This window comes from Phacochoerus africanus, chromosome 6 (genome assembly GCF_016906955.1).
Source record: "Phacochoerus africanus isolate WHEZ1 chromosome 6, ROS_Pafr_v1, whole genome shotgun sequence".
NCBI lineage: Eukaryota > Metazoa > Chordata > Mammalia > Artiodactyla > Suidae > Phacochoerus > Phacochoerus africanus.
The window spans coordinates 20,327,419-20,351,506 of NC_062549.1; the positions used below are offsets into that span (position 1 = coordinate 20,327,419).

Here is a 24,088-nt window from a genome sequence, read left to right on the forward strand (position 1 = left end):
GTATCTCTCAGGTGCTGCTTTGGGTTGGGCAGAGAAAGAAAAGAAAGTCTAAAACCGGCTTCCCTGTAAGTGGGGCATCTGGAAATGGCAACGGGAGACGCTGTAAACATGCTCCCAGCCTCATGCTCCACACCCAGTGATGTCCAGCTTCTCAGAGTTCCCTGAAGGCACCATTTGGTGGTCCATCTGCCTCTGCCTAAGCTGTTTCCTCCACCTGCAGTGCCCTTCCCCCTCCCCCATGCCCATGGCACGTGGACGTTCCTGGGCCAGGGATCGAACCTGCGCCACAGCAGTAACCGCCAGATCCTTCACCTGCTGCACTACCAGGGAACTCCACTGACATCTGTTTCTTATTCAAGGACCTCAGCAAAGCTAGGTACCTCCTCCCATGGGCTCCAGAAGAATCTGCGCTTGTCCCACTGGCAGGGATGTTCCCCTTCTCCTCCTGGTTCATCGTCAGGAGACACATTGAGTCCATGGTACAGACACGGACATTCAGTGGTGAGGGAGGGCTGGCTCTGTTCCCGGCTCCTTTCCAGGACCCCTCAGGCCCCTGTCCTTTTCCACTGCAGGGGGACCGAAGGGTGATGATGAGCACAGCCTCGTGCGTCATAGCGTCACGCCCCCGTTTGCACTGCTTGCTTTAAGTGCTCAGGGACAGTGATCCTTTCCTGACCCTCATGCTCCCTTCCTGAGATTTGGGGAGCACATGTGGTCTGTGTGCAGAATTCCTGCGTGGCAATTTAGGGAGCTGATTAAAGAGCATGGCTCCTACGTCTCTTCATCTCCTAGACCTGCAGCTTAGTGACTATATGACCTTTCGCTATGTTTAGTAGCTCTTAATCGATGATAGATAATCATAGCATCTTCAGAGAGTTGTTGAAAATGAGGTAATCCATGTAAAGCTCTTAGAACGGTGTTTAACACTTAATGACGGCTCAATAAAGGTCTGCTGGTGTTCTTGTGATGAGGAGGAGGAGAAGGGGGGAGGAGGAGCCCCCGACAGCCAAAGAACCACAGTCCCCAGTTTGCCTGGTGGTTCCAGTTTGCAAAGGGCATGTGTTCCTGGGATGTCACCTGATCCTCACATTCACCCTATGAAAGTGTCATGTTCGTCCCCAGAGTAGAGATGAGGAATTTAAGCCTCTGATGTGCTTTCCAGGGCCCTTATCTCTACCCTTTAGCACATGAGCCCATGCTTTTGTGATTATGTTTCTCTCCTTGTATCTCTGTTCCAGAAATTCCTATTTTGGAGTAATGGTGAGATGGGAGGAACATGACTTCAGGCAGTGGTACCCTGGTGGTATGCCCAGCACCTGTCACTCTGATCACTCTTGCCCAGACAGGGTTGGCACAGAGCCAGGGGCATCTACCTGCCATCACAGGTGGCCTTAGCTTGGGAGCAGATTTGGAGCTAACCCAGTATACAAGTGGACATTTTTGGGGGGAAATGTACAGTGACCTCTATTTCCAGAAGAAAAGAGGCCCTGTAGTTTAGACTCTTTGGGAAAAATGGCATTTCCCAACCGCTTGCAGTGGCACCAAGACTTTCCAGTAGGGTAGGAGCTGAAGACACATCCTCTGCCCCACTCCGGCTTGCCCTGAAATTTCCTGTTGGGCTTTATGGTGTGTGCTCATTCATCTTGGAAAGCTGTGATGGGGCTACTGTTAGAGTCTCCTGAGCAGGGACTGGAGTCACCCAAACTAGAGAGGAAAGCCAGATGGGTCCTGAAGATCAGAGACACATGCCTACCCCCAAGTCTCCCCACTGCCCCCACATCCCCGTTTCCTGTATGGCTTTATTCAAGTACTTTCTCTGAGCCTCACTTCTCCATGTGGAGTGCAGTGAACCACTCAGAAATCTCCAAAGTTCCTTCCAACAAATAGCAGACTGAGTAATGGCCATTCAGAGACACAGATCCTAGTCCCTGGAACCTATACATGTTTACCTTACGAGGAGAAAGGATTTTACAGATGCGATTAAGTTAAGGATCTTCATAGAGATTTTCCAGCTTTTGTGGTCGTTGCTGTCTTTTTAGGGCCACACCCACAGCATATGGAAATTCCCAGATAGAGGTCAAATTGGAGCTGTAGCTTCCAACCTGCAATGCAGGATCCGAGCCGCATCTGTGGCCTGCACCACAGCTCATGGCAGTGCTGGATACTTAACCCACTGAGCAAAGCCAGGGATGCATCCTCATGGATATTAGTTGGATTCGTTACCCCTGAGCCACAACAGGAACTCTATCCACCATTATTTAAATGGGCTTTAAATCAGATCATGTGTCCTTATGCGTGAGAGAGACAGGATGAGGTTTCGCACACTGAAGAGGAGAAAGTGATGTGTTAATAGAGGCAGAGGTAGAGCGATGTGGCCACAAGCAAAGGAATGCTGGCAGCCAACAGGAGCTAGAAGTGTCAAGGAATTCTCCCCTGGAGCCTCCAGAGGAGGTGTGAGGAGGTATGGCCCTGCCGACATCTTGATGTCAGCCCACCGACACTGCTGTTGAACTCCGGCTTCCAGAACTATGAGGAATAGATCTCTGTTGCTTGGAACCCCTGTGTTTGTAATGTGTTAAGGCAACTGTTGGAAACTGAGACACTGCTCTCTAAGTCTGCTGTCAGTCACCCGTTCTCGCTGCCCATCTGCTCAGCAAAGCTTGGCACCTGTCTGTCTTTGAGCCTACAGGAAGGTGAAGTGATCATTTAGTCTCGAGTTCTGTCTTCCTTGGCTGGCATCTCTCTGGTCAACACCAATGAAATGCCACCTCTTCCCTGTGCTACATTCAGTTTCTCATAGTTGGGGGTGTCCTGTCTGAGAGTCAGGTTCCAGCCAAGTCTCTTGCATTGGAAAAGGCAGCAACTTAACAACCTCGACGTCCTCAGTATGTGCATAAAGAAGACAACATTCAGGAGTTCTTGTCGTGGCTCAGCGGGTCATCTGACTAGTTTCCACGAGGACGAGGGTTTGATTCCCGGCCTCACTCAGTGGGTTAAGGATCTGGCATTGCCATGAGCTATGGCATAGATCGCAGATATGGCTCGGATCTGGCGTTGCTGTGGCTGTGCATAGGCCAGAAGCTACAGCTCCAATTTGACCCCTAGCCTGGGAACCTCCATATGCCACAGATGCGGTCCTTAAAGAAAAAAAAAAAAGACAACATTCATCTAGTGGCTCTAAGCATCTACGCATATTCATGCATTCAGTATTTCTTGAGTGTTACTGTGCACCAGCAGGTGGGCAACAGTAGGGCATGTGTGACAGTGGAGAACCTCCCGGGAAAGGTACTTACGGAGCTGGCGTTGCGTTAGACCGTACGTAGCAAGGCTTTTGTGTATATGGTCAAGCTTCAACTGTGGCAAATTTCTGCTTCTCCAAGATTATTAGCAGAGCATGAGATCCAGGTTTCTGCTGGGCGAACTCCCTCTTGGAATATTCCTTGACTTGAGCTTCTCCAAGGGATCCTGAGACACAGTTACAGCACCCAAGACAGCTATGAGGGTTAAGCATTAGAGACCTCGAGTCATAGGAGGTCCCTCTCATTTCTCTAAATTCCACCAGGATCTGTCTGTGCTAGGTATGAAAGATTATGATACCACCCTAGCCCATGGCAGCCTCACTTCCTGTTTTGACGGCCATGGCAGTGCATTGACTCACTGCTCCTCAGCTCCCTCCCCACCCCCAGTTTGTCCCCCATAGAGTGACCAGAGGGATTCTTCTAATATATGAGATCATGCCCAAGTCATCCGTTACACAAAACTGTCCCCATTTAAAATAAAGTTTGGAGTTCCCATTGTGGCTCAGCAGTTAATGAACCAGACTAGTATCCATGAGGAGTCAGGTTTGATCCCTGGCCTTGCTCAGCAGGTTAAGGATCCAGCATTGCCGTGAGCTGTGGTGTAGGTTGCAGACACAGCTTGAATCTGGCATTGCTGTGGCTGCAGCATGGGCCAGAGGCTACAGCTCCAGTTCAACCCCTGGGAACCTCCATATACCACGGGTGCACCCCTAAAAAAACAAAAGAAATCAAAAAGAAAAAAGTCTGAAGTCCTCACTGAGGCCTAAGAGGCCAAGTGACCTGGCCCCTGCCTTCTCTTGGGCCTCATTTCCTACGTTCACATATCTTGCCTACTCTGACCTCATACCACTAGCCTTCCTGCCATTCCTCGAGTTGCCTTGACACGTCTAGATGTTCCAGTGTCACCTCTTCAGAGAGGCCTTCTCTCCCCACCCAAACTACAATAGCACCGTCTCCCAGGAGTGTTCCCTGTCTATGCCTGTACATCAGCTAATTTGTACATGGCCTACCTCTCACACGAATGGTGAGTTTCACAAAGGCAGAAGCTACCACTCTGTCTCTGTAGCTCCAGTACCCAGGATAGGCTCAGGCATACAGTGGTGCTCAGTAAATACTTAAAAAATGAAAGGAGTCAAAGGCCCCAGGATGATCCACATGAAGGACTTTATGCTTCTTCCAACTCCAAGATCCTACGAGCCTATGAAGGGCCCAGCAGCCTAGGTCACCACAATTGCCATTTGGAACCAGTTCGGAGTATCAGGAAATTTAGTTGGTGCTTTTTTGAGATTGGGTTGACTTTTCTCTCCTTCATCCCTCACCATGGAGGCAGCTAACCGTGGGTGGTCCAGACACCTTTGTGAGAAAAGGCAGGACTGTAAAAGCCATGCAGCACTCCTCTATTTTCTGCCTGCGGTAGCAGCCTCCTCCTTCATCTGGTGGTTACTGGACTCTTGAATGAAATCTTTACTTAATCCAGTAGTCTTGACCTGACTGACTCTTACTTACTCCTTAAGTCCCAGGCTAAATAGCCCAAACTCAATGATAGCTCCTTGATACCCAGACTAGTTCAGGTCACCCGTTCTGGGCTCCCATATTTGCCCTTTCTTAGGATGGACTCATGACACACCTATAGATATTTATCATTAGCTGCCTTCCTTATCAGTCTGAAGCTCTTGTCTATCATTATCCCCAGGGTAAAGGACATAGTCCGTGCTCAGTAAATGTTTGTTGAATTAACAATTGCATGTTTGTGATAAGGAACGAAAAGTGACAATGTAAATTGAAAAAAAAAAATGCAATTGATGATTGACTACTTATCACTTCCCTGACTCACACTTGTTTGGATTCTCTTTCTTTTGTGATCAGCGGGAGGCGGGAGGATAGGAGATGACTGGGACATTTACTCCTGTAAATGATATAATTCTTGTGAAGAACTTTCGCAACCACAGTCTTGAATGACTCTCTAAAAACCATCCATGGAAGGCAGGAAGTCAGAAATTCCTCAGTGTACAGATCATGAGCTTTCATAGAAGTTCTCTCATATAATTTCTCAGTCGTTCTCCTGTGGTCTAAGACTTTTATTTTCTTCCCAAGGAAGATAAAGCGCCACTAAAGATATAGTAGTAAGAGGAAAAAGCACTCATGTTTTAAATATTCTTTAAGCTTTTTCTCGGTTTTCCTTTCTTTCAATGGAAATAATGCAAATAGTGAGTTCCCATCATGGCTCAGCGTTAATGAACTTGACTAGAATCCATGAGGACACAGGTTTGATCCCTGGCCTCACTCAGCAGGTTATAGATCCGGCGTTGCTGTGGCTGTGGCATAGGCCCGCAGCTCCAGCTCCGATTAGACCTCTAGCCTGAGAACTTCATATGCTGTAGGTGCAACCCTAAAAAGCCAAAAAAAAAAAAAAAAAAGAAAAGAAAAAGAAATAAAAATAACAACAGCAAGAGCATCTTTAGTCTCAGGGTTTAGATAAAACAACTTGAACAGCCAGGCATGTAAAAGATGAAATCTTGATTGGTACCATTGTGTGTAATAGATCCTGTAAAATGCACAGACTTGTATAAGTGATAGAGTTTTGTAACCTGTACCTTGAGCTGATGCTATTAACCCAGCCAAGCAGAAGATAACATTCTGATAGGGCTTATGTATCCATCTTGGATCAGTCAGATGCACTGATGGAAAAGTTGAAGCCAGAGGTTCTGAAGGGGCCATCCTTGTGTCTTTTTCCTGCCAAGAAATTGAGCCCTGCACATGGGAATAACCCCCTCCCCCGCCTCTGACTTATTAGCATTGATGATGGACCAGCCAATATCTCAGGACTGTGTGTCTTACCAACACATCAGCAGCTCTGGCTGCTGAGTGTCCCAGCCTGTGAAACCACAATCCAAATAATGAGGAACAGAAAAACGGGAGGACATCTGCATTTGGGTGATGGAGTGGACTTAGATACTCTGAACTTCATGGGTTATTTAACGTAATATTTGTTGTTGAGTTGAGGGCCTGTTTAAAGAGCCAGACGTCTGCTATTTGGAGGGTTATCTATGTCAGTGAACCCCAAGTCCCATTCTGTGTTTCCTGAATGACACTTCAGGATCAAGTTCTGATGGCAGAATATTTGAAGGCAAGGCTGGCCTGGAAAGCTCGGGGCTCAGGCTCATGCCTCCTTAGCTCTCCACCTTTGAGTGTGCCAGTGCCCAGAAATTAAGGAAGGGATCGGAAAGGAAATCTCAAGCCAATAGTTCTTAAAAACATGTACATTCCTGTTGCAAGGCCAATTGCTGCTATAACAAAATACCACAAATTTAAATCAACCCAAAATGTGTATTGTTTTAAGCCAGACTGTGTTGTGGCTTAAAACAATACAAATTTATTATCTTAACAGTTGTAGGGATTGGAAATCCAAAATGGGTCCTACGGCGTAAAAAATCAGTGTTGATAGAGCTGCATTCCTTCTGGAGGGTGTGGGAGAGAAGGCGTGTCCTTATCATTTGCACTTTGTAGTAGCCAGAATTCCTTGGCTGGTGGCTACATCACTTCAACGTCTGCTTCCATTCTCACGTCTTTTCCCTTTCTATCTACCTCTGGTTTATAAGGACCCATCATCACATCTTCTCCCTCTCTATCTTGTCTCTGGTTTATGAGGACCCATCATCACATCTTTCCCATCTCTGGCTGTCCTGTCTCCCATTTATAAGGACCCATGCGATTAGATTGGATCCACCTGGATAATGCCTGATAATCTCCCATCTCAAGATCCTTAACGAAATCCCATGTGCAATGTCCTTTTTTGTCATATAAGATAACAAACTCACAGATCCCAGAGATGAGCATCCATCTGCCTATCACAGAAGGAAGAACCACTTGAGTCTGTGGGTGTCCTTTGCTTCCTTTCTCATGGCCACCATGATCTGCCTGCCGTTGCCACGAGACCTCCGGTTCCCTTCCCCCCACCTCTCCTTCCTCTTCCAGATGCAGCTTTTACTGACACTTGAGACCACCACCCACCTCTACAGCTCCCTACACTCACTTCCTTGCCAGGCACTGGTCCAGGGCCAAATCGGTAGCCCTGGTTCTCATCAGTGCTGCCCATTAAATATATCTTCCTCCCCCTCCTCTCCCCAGCACATGATGGAAGCAGAGGTCACGTGTGGATCCTTGGTGAGTGGGAGGGTTCATGTGTTTAGCTCTGGCCCATCATTTGTAAGTGCGTCGAGGCTGAGCATTTCAGTGATGCTATGAGACCTTCCAGCACCTCTTGTTTCCCTCTGGTACAGTGACGCACAATGTTCAGAGTGGATGGACTTGCAGTCGACACTTAGAATAAACAGGGAATGAACCTTGTCACAGGCACTGATATTTGGGGGTTGCCTGTTACTCCAATAAGGAACCTAACTTAACCTGACTGATGCATTTAGCATTAAAGGGAGGTAGAAAATAAGTGTGAACAGCACGGGTTACTCCTAACTCGTTCTTCCCATGTGTCCTCTCTCTACTCACAGGACACATAGGCTTCCTGTTCTCAGATGAAAATGCCTGTTGACCCCACCTTCTGGATGTTGAGTTTCTTTTTTGAAATGTATGCATACTCTTTTTGTTTCTGAAGCATATACAATAGTATACCCAAAGACTTATCACGGATCACACACAGTAGACTCTGTTTATTCTTGGTCAATTGAAATGAAAAAAGAGCTGCAGGTGTGGTGACTGGGGGTGTTGTTGGGGGGAATACAGGGTGGTACTGTGGTCCTTTAACAACAGTCTTTCTCGTGCTAAACTCTCACAGTGGATGTGTGCTTATTCCCTATTCCCAGGCAAGCACAGAGTGGAGAGAATTGGGGTATTTGATGGTAAGCACAATAGCAAGGGAAGCAGGCAGACACCCCACTCCCCAGGAAAAGAAAGTAATTGAAAGGAAACTATGGCAGGGGGCCCAGGGCCCAGGATATCTGCTCCGAGGGCGCTCACCTGCGGCTCCTTGGTTTACAGTCTTTAGCTGCCCCCGCTCACCCTTCTCCTCTGGTGCTCAGCCCTGCTGGAACCTTTGCGTTAGGCCAGTGGTTGAGATTAAGGCATGACTCCCACCAGCCAGAGATGGAACTCCAGTCCCAGAGGTGCCCCAGGGAGGTGGATGCCTGCCGATTAAAACTGGAACTTTATTTTTTTAGGGCTGCACTTGCAACATATGGAAGTTCTCAGGCTAAGGGTCGAATCGGAGCTGCAGCTGCCAGCCTACGCCACAGCCACAGCAATGCCAGATCCAAGCTGTGTCTGTGACCTCCACCAGCTCATGGCAATGCCAGATCCTTAACCTACTGAGCGAGGCCAGGGATTGAACCCGCATGCTCATGGATCCTAGTTGGGTTCATTACTGCTGAGCTACAATGGGAACTCCTAAAACTGCAACTTTAAATGCATGTCTCACAGAAACCTTATTAAACCCGAGTTAAACATTGCTGGAGTTCCTCCGCACTTAGAGCGCCTAGGTCTTCAGCTGGCTTGTCAGTGACATGGGCTCCTCTAGGCAAGCCTCAGAACCCATCACCCAGCAAAGAGCATTGTTTCTATGGAAACCTGCAATCTTGACCCACATACCCAGGTTAAAATTTTGCTGCTTTATTTAACTCAATGCACAGGTCAGTTGGGGATTGCCAATATTAGATAAAAATTGAGGTTCTTTTTAAAAATTTGTGGAACACTTTTTCATCCTGCTTATCTCTTCCTGTCAGCAGGCCTAATGGAGGACTCTCTGTACCAAAGTGTCTGTGTTTAGATGGAAACTTCTGTTAGGGCAAGAGGAAGATCAGCCAAGAGGAAGATGGAACTCCTTTTCCAGACATTGCTCATTTGCTTTTCCTTTTATTTCTTGAAACCCTGCAGGGCGCGCCCTGCTGAGACTTACAGACAAAAAGCTCGAGCGAATGGGGATTGCCCAGGAGAACCTCCGGCAGCACATCCTACAACAGGTGCTCCAGCTGAAGGTGCGAGAAGAAGTCAGAAACCTACAGTTACTCACACAAGGTATCCTGCTGCTGCCTAGTGGGTGGATGGGAGGGAAGACAGGAGGAAAAAAACCACTACCGTCGTGACAGAGGGGAGCCAGGGAAAAACTGCTCCTGGTTGCTTTGTCTTATTTTTGCAGAATTTCCTTTATTTAAAAAAAAAAAAAAAGGATGTAGACTAAAAGTCCACTTCCCTCCTCCTAGAACTTCTCTTTTCCATAGCTCACATAGGGAAGGATGTACAGATAAGTCATGAACGAGCAGGCAGAATTATCTGAGCTAATTTCAAGGTTACCACATATAGCTATATAGGTTGTAGGCCACACAACTCCCAAGGAGTATCATTTTCATAGATCAGGATACGATCGCACCCCCTAGAATTGTACAGTGTGCAGTCTGCACAACTGTACAGTGCAGCCCAAGCTATTTTGGTCTGACTACCAATTCTGAGGTGGCCTTGGAATTTGAGTGATTCTATAGTTAACATGACTGTGATATAAGTGGAATTTTTGTTGGGTTTTGCTTTACTTTGCTTTTCACTGACTAATGGGAGAAAAGTATTTTAGAGGTAGGTGTCTATATGTATAAATAAGAATACACACACTCTTTAGAAATTTTGAGAATCCTATTTAGCATCTTACAAACAAAATAGAATCATTTTTTTAAAATAGACTCTAGGGAATTTAAAACTGGAATATTACAACCATATAGTTCTAAACAAGAATCATTAATACTTTCAATATGTTGAGAGCACTTAAAAGCCCTATAACCGGAAGTGACAGAATAAAGCTGGCTTTGAAGAAACCTTTAAGTCACACTATGTGTAACTTGTAAGTCTAGGTAAGATTTGGTTACTGTCAACCTCTGTTGGCTATAACCCTTTATTTGTTTTGTTTTAATGCCCATTGTACAGCTGTTTTAAATGAAAGGATGATAAAATATGTATTTTTGAGAGTCTTGGGTATTTTTCGATCTGCAGGATATTGTAATTGCATGCATGCTGATATTGGAGAAACTGGGTCAGCCAAGTTTCATGTTATTGCGTTTAGATTAACCCAGTAATAGTCTGTTTGCCTAGAGGAAATAATGTACTGCCTGAAAAATGACTGCTCCAGAAGGATAAGTATAGACTTCGAGTGATATGAAAATGATATTATTTATTTGGTATGCATTATTTGCATCAGTCTCCAGAGACTTCCAGTGGTAAATTTACAGGTATGGGTATGTTGAGTGACTGAAATGTGAGTCTAACATGCTGATATATTTTTAAGTTTCTTTTAAGAAGTAAACAGAGGTCTAGGAGTTCCCATCATGGCTCAGCAGAGACAAATCTAACATCCATGAGGACACAGGTTCAATCCTGGCCTCACTCAGTCTGAGATCTGGCATTGCCGTGAGCTGTGGTATAGGTTGCAGATGCAGCTCAGATCTGGCATTGCTGTGGCTGTGGTGTAGGCCAGTGGGCTACAGCTCTGATTCAACTCCTAGCCTGGGAACCTCCATAGGCCGCAGGTGTGGCCCTAAAAAGAAAAAAGAGAGAAAGAAACAGAGGTCCAAAAGTTCCCTGGTAGCTCAGCAGGTTAAGGATCCAGCATTGTCACTGCTGTGGCTCAGGTCACTCCTGTGTTGTGGGTTCAAGCCCTGGCACCAGAACTTTCACATGCTGCAGGCATAGCCAAAAAAAAAAGTAAATAGAGAGCCAAAGATTTATCACAAGAACATTCATCTTAGTGCTCTTGATAAAACTGAAAAGTTAGAAGTAACTTAGAGGTTCAGCAGTATGGGAAGAATCAGATAATTCTGTTTAAATTCAGAAGCTACAATATAGTCATTGAAATTATATCTTCAAGGAATTCATGACAATGTGGAAAAGTCCTCAAGAAGTAATAGGAGGTTGGGGGGAAAGGCCATATATAAAATTTTATTTTTAATAGGAGCCCAATTTTGTAACAAGAATATTTTTTATAGCACATAGAAAAGGGGATGCAAGTTGATTTATCAGTATTTTGATAATGGTTCTCTTTAGATGGTTGGTGATTTTAATTGTTTTCTTTATATTTTTCTAAGTTTTCCAAACCTCCAAGTATAAATCCATATTATTTGTATCAGAACATGCACGTAAATTTTTTTAGGCTTCAGTCACAAGCGTCGTTCTGCCCACTTCTGTTTAGTGTCTGGGGTTTCCTCTGCTCTTTCATTTTCCTCCCATGGTGACATATAGAATGAGACCTGAACTTATCACATGTGCCTTTAATTTTTTTTCCCCCTCTGCTACTGTCAGCCTGCAGCATGTTTGCTTTGTAAAATCATTTTCTACAGCTTTCATTGCCCTAGATGCATAATATATAAGATTTTTCCTGAGATAGTGCTCAACTCTATTAAGCTAAATACATGTTTGTGTTCTGGGAAGGTAATGCTAAGTTCAGCCTTTTCAATTCAGTTGTTGTCATTTTCTTCTGCTTTGAAAAGCTCTGCCTTTTGAATTCTTTCCTTGCATTCCCTTTAGAAGAGATCATGTTGTCTAGCTCTTGGATATTTTGTCTGCACTTGTATTATCTTTTTTTATTGCTTGTCCTTTCCACGTTAATGTTCAAACTCATTTCATGTCAGACAGCCTTTGAAAATCCATAGCCTTGCTGAAATAATGGTTTCTTTTTTCAAAAAGTGAAACAAAAATTGGCACATCATATTTAGGACTAATAATAGAAATTCTAAAGACAGTTGGAGTCGCCTTAAAATATGTGGTGTCTAAGTTTACTGTAATAAGAACAGGGACTCCATTCCACCCAAGTAAACCAAGTGGCTTAACATCTGTATCACATGGAAAGCATCAGGGGGGTGATCTGTGAGTCAGGGTTGAATATTTGATGGCTCATCTCTGAAAATATTAATCAGTGGAAATAATATGCTAAATAAATATAAACCGGTGTCTTAGAATATGACTTAGGTTTTGGAAATCCCTGGGCTTTCCTTTTTAAGGGTATAACGCACCCCTCTGGTCTCTAGAGGTAATAGTATCTTTCCCAACTCGCATGGGACTATGCCTCTGCTGTGATATGATTCGTTTTTTGTTTGTTTTTAAGAAATATTTACCAATGGGTGCCTTTAAATGGGGGTCATTGCTTTCAAAGTAGTCTATTTTTAGGAAAGGGATTTATTTTACAAATGATTGATTAAATTCCTTATGTGTTTCCTTCTGGCTTTTGGAGGCAATGTCAAGACCCAAGCTTTAATTGAATAGCAAAAGTTGAGGAAGACCCTAAATGTCCATCATTAGGAGACCAGCTAAATAAGTCATGGTACCTCCAGGCCCTGGAGTATATTCTGAAGTTAGAAACACAAGACTGAAGAAGAGTAATATGGAAGGGTCTCTGAGATGCTGGGTGAAGTGGAAAAAGCAAGTTGGAGAACAAGGTATAGCATATGCTGAATCGAAGAGGGAGAAATAATCGTGTGTATCCATAAGTGCTTTGTTTACGTGGGGAAATACTGATGCACAAGAGGCTAATACAAGCTCTACCCGCGGGACAGGGAAGAAGGTGAACAGAGAGGAGATGTATGCTTTGTAAGTCACTTTATATACCTTGAAATGTGTGTTAACTGCTTAAAAGAACAAAGGTTTTTTTAGAAAAAAAACAAGGAGAAGGAGAAAGAGTGACGTTTAGCATCAGACAGACCTGAATTTTTAATCTTGGCTCCAACACTTACTGCTGTGTTATTTCAGGGAAGTTACTTAATCTCTCTGTGTTCCAGTTTCCTAATTCCTGAAAAGTGAGATCAACAAATCGAATCACCTCATAGGGACGTCATAAGAATGAAAGGAGCCAAAATACATACACCGCTCAGTGCCGTGTGACACTAAGTACAGAACATAGTTAGCAGGCAGTAATAGAAGCCACAAAAGTAAATCAACCTCAGTGATTTATAACCAAGCCTTATTTTTGTAATATCCTTTATTGAGATACTATTCACAGGACTTGCAGTTTTCCCACTTAAAGGGTAAATTCAGTTGTTTTTAGTACAGGTACAGAGTTGTGCAACCATCACCAGAATTAATATCAAAACACTTTCATCATCTGCAAAAGAAACCTGGTACCCATTAAAAGTCATTCTCCATTTCCTCCCAATATCCTTTTAACCACCAGCCCTTAGAAATAATAATCATCTGCTTTCTGTCTATTTGCCTATTCTAGACATTCCCCATGGATGAAATTATTCAATACGTGGTCTCTTGCAATTGGCTACTTTCCTTTGGAATGACATTTCTTATGTTCACTCATGTTCTGAGCATGTGTCAATATTTCTTTTTATTGCCAAAAAATGATCATATGAGTGATCACGTTTTACTTATCCGTTTATCAGTGGATGGACATTTGGATTGTTTCTGAATCTTGGTTATTATTAGTAATGCTGTTTTGAACATTCTTGCATAAGTTTTTGCGCAGACCTGTTTTCATTTCTCTTGAGTATATACCTGAGCATGAAATTTCTGAGTCATATGGTAACTGCAGGAGTAACCACTAGAGGAGCTGTCAGATTGTTTTCCAAAGCAGGTGCATCAGTTAATATTTCCACAAGCAGCATATGAGGGTCTCCATTTCTCCATACTCTTTGCCAACAGTGGTTATTGTCTATCTTTTTTGCCTTAAGCATTCTCATAATGTGTAGAGTGGTATGTCATGGTGCTTCTGATTGGCATTTCCCTGATGGCTAGTCATGTTGAGAACCTTTTCAAGTGTTTATTGGCCATTTGTGTATCTTCTCTGAATAAACATCTGTTTGGATCCTTTACTCATTTTTCAATTAGGTTATTTGGTTTTCTTCAAGCTTCATCTTGGACCCACCATGTTTCACCAAGCTTGAGACTTGTGAAGTTATTTATAAGATCTAAAGCTAAATACTGGAGTTCTCTGGTAGCCTAGCAGTTAAGGATTCAGTGTTGTCCCTGCTGCAGCTTGGGTTCAGTCCCCGGCCCAGGACCTTCTTCATGCTGTGGGCATGGCCAAAAAAAGAAAAATTTAATTTAAAAATAAAACAATATAAAGCTGAATACTTGACTGCCACTTATTAAGAGGAACTCCATCTTCAAAGGATGAAGTCTTGTCCCCACTGGAGGCATTCAAAAAAAAAAAAAAAAAACCTGCTGCACACTTGGAAATCAATGCCAAACAAATGAATAAATGAAACAAATGAATGAATTCTAAAGATTTTTCTCTCATGGAAACAACATTCCTGTGGATGAAGAACTTATGCACATATCCCATCAGTTATATCAGTTTGTAATCAGACCTCCACTTTAGATACACCCATCTCAAAGCTCCTTCCACCATGTTTCTAGAGGCAATAATCTAATAATCAGGCCTAATTTTCCAATTTTTGATTGATGTTTTAAAACTTGTCTCATGCTTTTCATTCTACACCGGTCATTTTCACCCAGTTGGCTAGGAGCCCCATGATAGCAATAGGCCCAAGACTGTTACAAGTGGCCTGGGGGGGGGGGGGGGCTCCAGCCAGCCACTATGGGTTATCAGAACACAGGGAAGATGGAGTCTCTGCCCTCCTTTTTCTTGCAATCCTCCTTCTGGAGACCAACCAGAGACAAAAACTATAAAGTATTTAAAAAATATGTGTAGCGGATCCATAGTAAATACATCAGTTTATAGACACCATCAATGATTCATGACAAAAATTCCTGAAATGGCTCGTTATCTAAAGCCAGAATGATCCTTCAGCTAAAATACCAGCCCCTGATTTCCATGTCTTTATTCACAAGGGCCCTATAATTACTGGACATTTGCAAGCACCACAATCAATGTTTGGCCCTGCTTTATTGTTTTTCTCTTTGGTGCCTTTGAGCTGGGTCCTCCCTCCATGCAGCTTTTCGGTCTTCTGTGTCCTGTCCATGGAGTGGCCAGGATGTCTATCTTGGCCAGGTGGTCTTGCTTGCTCACATGTTCCTGTAAGAAGTTCAGCCGTGTCAGGGCACCTCCAGCTGACTTTTGGAAAATGCAGTACAGAGCTGGAAACATCATTATTATACTTTTCCTTTTGCTTGGTTCATGAGAGACAGGAGGAAAAAAAAGTTGCCTTATGTAACACACAGAAGTAGTGCAAATTATTTTGGGATCCGTCAGATTAATCCATAATCAAGCATATGCAGGACATCCTTAGCTCTTTCATGCTGGGTGGTATTTCTAAGAAGGAAAACATCCCAGAGATACGGAAAGTTATTTTTCATATAGCTAATGAGTATTAAATGTTTACTATATGCAAAGCGATGCACTAATTGTCCCATCAACTCTTGACATTTACCCTACCATAATCAGGACTGTGGTTAGCCTCAATTTACATATGGGGAAATGGAGCACAGAGAATTTAAATAACAGACCCAATGGCAGATAGCTGTTAAAAAGCATAGTACAGGTCTGTCTGTCTCCACAGCAATCTTTTATCCATTACACTTCATCACCGCCGATCTGTCAAATGAGGATATTAATTCCTATTTCATGGCAATGATGTGAGGAATACATGAGGTTTTGTGTGGAAACTATATAGCATGGCATATTCTAGGAAGGTAGGTTGGCAGACTTATTCTCTAAAGGGTGTTTTAGACTCTGCAGGCCGTATAGTGTCTGTTGTAAGTAACCACTCCATCATGGGAGAGCAAACACAGACAATCTTAAATTAACTGTGTGAAGTAAACCAATAAAACTTTATTTACAAGCACAATTTCTGGGCCATACATTGTGAATCGTTTTTTACAAGGTCAAAAAATGTAAACTTTTGACATCATCAGCAAGATCATTTTTTTGTAAACAACAGGGTCCTACAAGTACAAGGAACTATATCCAATCTCCTGGGATAGACTCTGATAGAAAATAATATTAAAAAAGAATGCATGTATATATATACGGCTGAGTCACTTTGCTGTACAGCAGAAATTGGCACAACGTTGTAAGTCAACCATAATTTTAAAAATTTAAAAACTAAAAAAGAGTGGATAAACAAAAGAGTCCCCCTGTATAAAACAGGGAATGGAATTCAATACCCTATAGTAAGCCATAATGGAAAAGAAAAAAGGTTATTTTTTTTATTCCTAGTATCTTCCCTTTTGAGCTGAAAATCTTTCCCTCTAACCCAGGGACGCTGTAATACGGTGCTGCTCTTGGGGCATCTCTTCCAACGTCTTTTTTTCTTTTTAGGTCCATACCTTCAGCATATGGAAGTTCCCAGGCTCGGGGTCGTATCGGAGCTGTGGCTGACAGCCTACACCACAGCCACAGCAATGTGGGATCCAAGCCGTGTTTGTGACCTACACCAGAGCTCACAGCAACGCCAGATCCTTAGCTCACTGAGTGACGCCAGGGATTGAACCTGTGTCCTCAAGGGTAAATTCAAGCAGTAGGAAGCAATGTTCCAACTGGAGGATAAGGTAAATGAAGATAGTCAACGCTGCCATCTTCAAAGGCCTTTTTAATTAGTGCCGACAAAATGCAAAAAAATCAAGAATATGATTGTTTACCAAGGCCAGTTATAGCTCATTAAACATTAGTGTTTCCCGAGGGGCTTTTTCCACGTTGTCCAAATATATGTGTCAAATTTCAGTTGTGAATTAGATGGCCAGATGGACTTTTCCAAAGCTCCATCTTATGGAACAGCACAAATTAGAAACACTACTTTCAAATCCAAGAAGACTTTTCAGAACCATGTGTACAGACTGAGTATTTTAGTCCAGTCACCCCCACAGTGATACTTCAGCAACTGAAGTAGGCCATCTGAACTAGAATAGGCCATCTGGTCCACCTCCTTGCTTCAAGAAGGAAGTCTTTGTAGAGCATAGCAGTAGACTCTTTGAGAAACTTTCTAATCTCATTTTACAGATTTGGGCGCCAAGACCCCAAGAGGGTTAGAGGGTAGTCCATGATTACACAGCTAGTCAGTGGCAGAACTGAAACTGGATTCCAGTTCTCTTAATTCCCAGGCAGGTGTTCTTCTTTCTCCTTGTTTTTAATAAAATATACTTTACATTCAGTAAAATTTACCATTTTTAGTGTACAGTTCTGCAAATTTTAACAAGTGCATACAGTTGTATAACCATTACCACAGTCGAGATATAAAAGTTCCATAACTCAAAAAACTGCTGCTCCTGGTATTCCCTTCTTCTCAAGACCTCTCCTTACCCCAGCCTCTAGAGGTCACTGTGTTCTGTTCCTATAGTTTTGCCCTTTCCATAATGTCATGTAAAGGGAAGGGCTTCACTTGCTATAATGCAGAGACTTATCAAAGCTGAGGGTGTGTGTCACTAGTTCCTTCACTTTGATTGTTTAGTATTGACTCGGGATGGATATACCACAGTTTGTTTATCCCTTCCCCGTTTGAAGGACATCTGGGTTGTTTCCAATTTTGGCAAATGCTAATAAAACTACTGAAAGCATTCACATACAGGTGTTTATATAAACGTCAGTTTTCATTCATTAGATAAGTACTGAGAGGTGGGATTGCTGGATTGTATCATAATTATACATTTAATTTGATAAGAAACTGCCAGACCAGTATTCTTCTGATTTAAAAAAAAATAGTAATAGAAAGAATGATGACATTGGAGACTGGCTTTAGTACATGTAAAACTATTGGAGGTTTTCTGAAAATCATTACACCATTACAGAAGTCCTCCCTAGCACTGCTTGGAGCCACCATTATTTTAAGAAGGCCCTGCTTCCCTGGGCATATCTAGTAAATTGTCTCAAAGCAAGTTCAGGTTAAACATGTCTACAGTGCACACAATACAAAAAATTAGCATCTATGTACAGGCAATAGGTCATGGTTTTCCCCAGTTGTCATTGAGAAATAAGTACTTCTTTTGTCTCTTTTCTGAGGAAGAAAGTCTAATACTTCCAGCTCTTGGGAGAGAAAACATGAGCCAATCAGATTCCCTTATATGCATACATGAGGTATGTCTAATAGCCCTTTCTAGTATCTCTCAAATCATACTATACACACATCCAGGCTTCTCCATATGTGTTATTCAGCCCTGTCACTGGTGTTATAAACCTGATGCTCACACATCAGTTCTCTTCATGCTTGGCTCTTCTGCTTTGTCATTGGATAGCAGTCAGCTTTTCCTCCTTGGTGCTCCTCTAGTTCATGGGCCTTGTAATGACTCTCTCGGTTCCCTTCTCTTTCTAATGGCTCTTCCTCAGGCTGGTAACACACCGCCCTCCTCCACCACTCCGCCAATGTTCATGCCCCTGGGGACAGGTTCTCCTGCCTCTTCTCATCTTGCATGCTCCCTGGAGAACTGCACCCACTCCCGTTGCTTTAATCACCCCCTACTTCAGAGTTACTCTCAAATGCATGTTAGGCCTCTATGAAGCTTCAGTTCCTCACTTTAATATCCCTGTGAACCTCGAATATTCCACTGACATCTTAAGGTAAAAATATCTAAAGTCAACTCCATCGTCTTATTCACACCTCCCCACCCTCTTCTTCTCTCTGTGTTTCCTCTCGAGGTTATTAATGCTTGATGCATTCCATCACCTAGCAAAGAAGGCTCAGAGTCACCTGTGATTACTTCTTTCCACTCCCCACTTACATGTCATCAGTGACCAAATCCTTTGAAATCTGCTTGTAAAATGGCTTTCCAGTCTTTCCCTGCCTCATCCGCACCCTTGCTGCTGTGTTAAATTATCCCTCTCTGGCTCTTTCCCAAGCCATTAGAATAACCTACTAGTTATTCTTTGATCTCTAGTCTCTGCCCTGCCCCATTCATTCTCCTTTTAATTAACTTCCTACTCCTGCTGCCAGAGTTAATTTAAATATATTTCTGATGACCTTTTTTCCTCCTTAAAACATTTGATGGCTCCCAGTTGCCTACAGAATAATTCTTTAGCATTCCATAGGAAGCCATTTGAAAGCAATTCATAGGTGTATTAACTTTGGGCAAGTTACTTGTCAGAGATTAAGACTCGCTAGTTGTAAAAATGGGGGTAGGATCCATTTCACAGGGTTGTTGTCTGTGGTGTAATAATTAATACTCATGAAGAGACCAAGGCATAATGAGATATCACCTCTTCTGAGAAGCCATGCCCATCTCTCAGGCAGAAGCAGTCATTCTCTCTTCTTTATCACTAAGCACTTTGTTCACACTAATTATCTATTCTTTACACAGTATCCATTGATTATCTATTTGTTCTCCCAGCCAATGAGCAGTAGGCTCTGTGTTAGGTACTAGGGATAAAAAGGAGCATCCAGAAGTTCCCACTGTGGTGCAGTGGCTTAAGACTCCGACTGCAGCAGCTCAGGTCACTGCAGAGGCATGGGTTTGATCCCCAGCCCCTTACAGTGGGCTAAAGGACCCAGTATTGCCGCAGCTGTGGCGTAGGTTGCACCTATGGCTCAGATTCAGTCCCTGGCCCAGGAGCTTCCATACTTCCTTATACCATGGGTGCGGCCATGAAAAATTAAAAAAAAAAAAAAAAAAAAGGATCACCCAGTCTAGCAGCGAGGAAAGGACATGTATGCCGGTGTAGAGATGCAGAGATGCATAGTGAAAGCATAGAACTAGAGCTTAAACTCATCTGGGAATTGGGGATGGGAGGGGGATAAAGGATGATTTGCTGAAGGTATAGTTCACAGACTAGATCTTAAAGGATAAAAGTTTTAACAGATGGACATGGGTTGGCTTGAAGCAGGAGCGGCTGCTTGTCTAAGGACATGGTGACCTGGTGTCTCTTTTGTCTCCCCTGCAGAACATGGCAACCTCAGTGTCCTCTGACTTTGCTGGGGTTTCCTGCCTCCTAGCACAGTGTCTACAGAAAGTGGATCCTCTGTTTATTGTTGCTGATTTAAGTGTAATTGTTGCCCTGTTCTCTTATTTACCAGCTCTATTTCATTTTCAGTGGCATCTCAAAACAGTGAATGCAGTATCCTTTTTTTAAGGGATTTGTAATGAACGAGAATAGCTACAAAGCCACTTTGCATTATCCATGAGCAAATTGCCCAGCATCTTTTATTTGTTTGTGATCTTTTTATATTGACCTGACTGGTAAAGATGACCGCAGTGGCTCTTAAATGTGTATACTTTTGTCAAGGGCTCTTAAATGTATACGCTACTCCACCTACCTTGAGTTGTTTTGCTTAATATTTTCTAGACTTCAGTGTTCTCCTGAGTGACACTGTCAACTGAGTGTAGAATGAAGCTTTTCTCCTAAAACCCAGTTAATTGCCCCAGGGGTCACGGTGGATGAGGATGTTGAATGAATCATTTTATAGGATTGTGAGCAGATGATTCCTCTGGCATCAGGGTCTTTCATTACCACTTTTTCAGTCGGTGTTATTTGATTATTCCCTACCAACCACACATCCCTTCCCAGCTGCCTCCAGGACAGCACTTCTTCAACCCACTACCTTCTCAAGCTTTCCCCCAATGCATTTAAATGTCTTCATACCCTATTGCGCAAATATTTCTAATTTTATCAGGTCTTTGAGCCTTCAGAGAAATCCTCATTGGTATAAGCTTCATATGTAGAGATCTAAGCACAGACTTCTTTGCAGATTATTAAGAAGCTCACCTGTCAGGCAGTTCAGCAGTAGGGTTGGAATTGTCACAGATACACCCTAGCTAGTGTCCACTCCTATTCCATTTTCATCCTGGCAAATTCATTCAAGAAAGTGTTTTATCTGTATTGAGGCTTGCAGTGGACTCTTGCTCCTTATCTGTTGCAGTCTTCATGGTAGAAAAATACCTGCTTGTTCCAGTGCCCTGATGGTCCCTCTCACTGCAGTATGGTAGATGTGTTCGCACATCTTTCTAGCTTGGGCACTGCTCTATCAGGAATTACCATTGTCATTACTTCCTCACAACCCAATGTTCTAAGGCATTTTTTGCATGGTGAAGAGCAATCATTAGGGAACCCCAGAGACTCCAAATGCTTCATGTCTGCCTTGGCAGGGATCACCAACCTCATTTTTTTTTTTTTTAACTATTGACACTTTACATTAAATGTTTGTTCTAAATGAAATTAAAAATACATTTGCTGTCTCTGATTTGGACAATTCAAGATGGCCATGAGATTGCATTGTTATGTCATCTTGTGCTCTGACTATGGATTTGGAGAATTTCGAATGACTGATATTGCATTGGAGAAAGATGACATCTGGGTTTTCCAGCACTGACATGGGTTCATTTCTTTGAGGTAAGTCTAGATGCTACCATCTGGGCTCTATGATGTTCAAATCTCCTGCGGGCTTTTAGAAAGGTAATTGCAGTACGACAATGGCATGTGGAGCCGATGAGAGAAAATCAAATCCATTTTCAAGGATGCTCTGAGCTATTTTGGCTTTTCTAAGAAGAAATAGGGAAATATGCCTTCTATGAGCTTGAGAACTTGTCCGTGTGTTGTATATGATCTACTTTCTCTGTAGCTTTTTTCTTTAGGGCAACCCATTCTCAGTGCCTGGTGTAAAGCTCTAAACAGGGTAGGTGTTCAAGGTTCTTCTCACATCCAGGTTTCTCCGGGCCAATTCCAGAAGGCACCACATGCACACACTGTACTGTGGATGGCCCAGCCTTGTGCCCCAGCCAAGAATTAAAATCTTCTGTCCCCTGAAAGAACCCCTCCATTCTTAGTATCCCTTTTTGTTTGTTTATCCCTTTATAGTAGAATTTGCACCATCAACTAGTAATTCATCTTTAAAAAGTTTACTGCAATCCTACTACAGACGGACCCAGCACGATATGCTCTGTGTTAGGGATACAGGGAGGTATATGCCTGTCCATGACTGTGAAGTCAAAGAGACAGGAGGAGTAACACAGGTAAATGTAGAATTCTAGGATCCAGGAGGAAGGGCATCTGATTTAAAAGGAATGTATCAGGAAGATTTCCAAGAGAAAGTGACCTCTGAACTGAGCCAGGTGTTACAGTTAGCAGGGTGTGTTTCTCTTTAATCATCAAGCAAACTTAAAATTGCCAAGGTGATAAGAGCCTTGGAGAGGCACACCTTGCCCTAAAAGCAGGTTTACTAACAAATCGTGGATTTACTACTGGGTGCCTGCTATGTGTCAGCCTTTTTACTGGGTGTTGGGGGAACTCACCAAGCTAGATGGACACAGTTGTTACCAACACGGATTTTATGATTTAATGGGGAAGGTACTCATCAAAGAAAGAGTCGTTAACATGATAAGCAATGTGAAAGGGGATGTTTGTTATGCCTTGGGAGTGAGTCAGCAGAGGGAATTCCCTGATTCTGAAGGATCAGGAAAAACCTCCCTCAGGAAGCTGAGATCTGAAAGAGGAGGAGGCATTACCCAGGGCAAGTGGGACTTCAGAAGATGTCCCTTGGGAGGGAACAGCCTGTGGTGAGGTCAGGGTAGAAGAGGAAGCTTGGTGCGTTCTGGCGACAAGAAGAAGGCTAGCTTGATGAGAGAGCAGGGAGTAAGAAGGGAGGCAAGCCAGCTGGAGGTGAGGCTGGAAAGGGACCCAGGGGTGATGCGAATGCTCTGTCTGTTGGGTGAAAGGATGGCGAGACCTTGGGGAGACCCTGAAGGGTACGGGGCCAGAGCCATCCTGGTCAGATTTGTGTGTCCGAAGAAGAGACGATGCCCTGGAGAAGGACAAGACAGGGGGCTGGACACCCAGCAGGAGGCTGCAACATTGACCTGTGCAGGAGATGACAGCAGCCTGAATGAGGGTAGTCGAAAGTGGGGGTGGGGGAGTGAACTCAAGAGACAAGGCAGCCTGCGGCGGTAGACAGAGAAGCAGCCAACGAGGGGATCATCAGGCATCAGCCTTCCCTTCTCTGCACCACGGTCCTCTCCCCAGATCCATGGCCTCCCTGCCATGGGCTTGCTTCTTCAAAATGTAGATTTCTGGACCCTACCCTGGAACTGTCAGGTTGGGCTCTCCAGCCTAGGCAGCAGCATTTTTCACAGCTTCATCCCCAGGTGACTCTGACACTCACTCATGAGAGCTTGAGGGCCACTGCCCAGCACAGTGTAGATTCAGCCCACACAGTCCACCAGCACTCAGCTCTCTGGAGCATCAGAGTAAAACCCCCGTTGGGTTTAGCGAGCTTGTTTATCGTAACTCAGAGGGAGGCGTCAGTCCTTGGAGTGCAGGAGGGTGTCTCATCTTAAAGCCCAGATGGAACGGAGCCCCTCTAACACACTCACCTGTCCTGGAAGGTGGCGTCCCCGAGATCTAAGGACGTGGCCCTTTCTCCACAGTTCTCGGGAGACACCACCACTGGCATCCCTCATCGCCTCCCTGCAGACAAAATGGAAAGCCCTCTTGGGCGGTCCCACAGGGCCATGGAGAAAGTACATTACACGGAGCCTCCACCACTGCCTCTGCGAGGCAGGTATCAGGGCAGAGCTGCCGTGGTGGGACCTCCTGTTAAGCTAGAAGAGGGGAAGAGAGAAAGAGTACTCGCCTCAGCTCCACGGAGAACAGTTTAGGTATTCATAACTGAAACCGTGGTGGTTTCGGAGTTTGGCTGACATTTTCAAAACCATTAATACTGAACGTTAGCATTAGATACTGTTTTATTTCTGTACAAAGGCACAGACTACCAGTGTATCACAGAGGGGAGGTCAGGAGCTAGCATTGATTGTGTGCCTGTTGGCACATTTGGCATGTTAAATTCCTTATTTAGGCCATACAATAATTTTACAGGGTAGATCGCAGGAACTCTGTTCCACAGATAAAGAAACAGGCCTGGAGAGCTGCAGTGGCACACAGTTTAAAAGTGGGTATATAGGAGTTCCCACTGCAGTGTAGCAGGTTA

At 43.8% G+C, this 24,088-nt stretch overlaps 1 protein-coding gene across 2 annotated transcripts in view; it reads left to right on the forward strand.

Moving 5' to 3' along the window:
• The window catches only part of SAMD12 (sterile alpha motif domain containing 12), a 428,710-nt gene that overhangs the window by 229,459 nt on the left and 175,163 nt on the right, over positions 1-24,088 (forward strand). The window contains exon 4 of one of the 2 annotated variants that reach the window (XM_047783374.1): positions 9,183-9,396. In XM_047783374.1, coding sequence (XP_047639330.1) covers positions 9,183-9,391 — 209 coding nt within the window. In that variant the 3' untranslated portion in view covers positions 9,392-9,396. Of the gene's footprint in view, positions 1-9,182; positions 9,397-24,088 lie in introns of those variants that run through there. The other variant, XM_047783375.1, reaches the window with a different exon arrangement.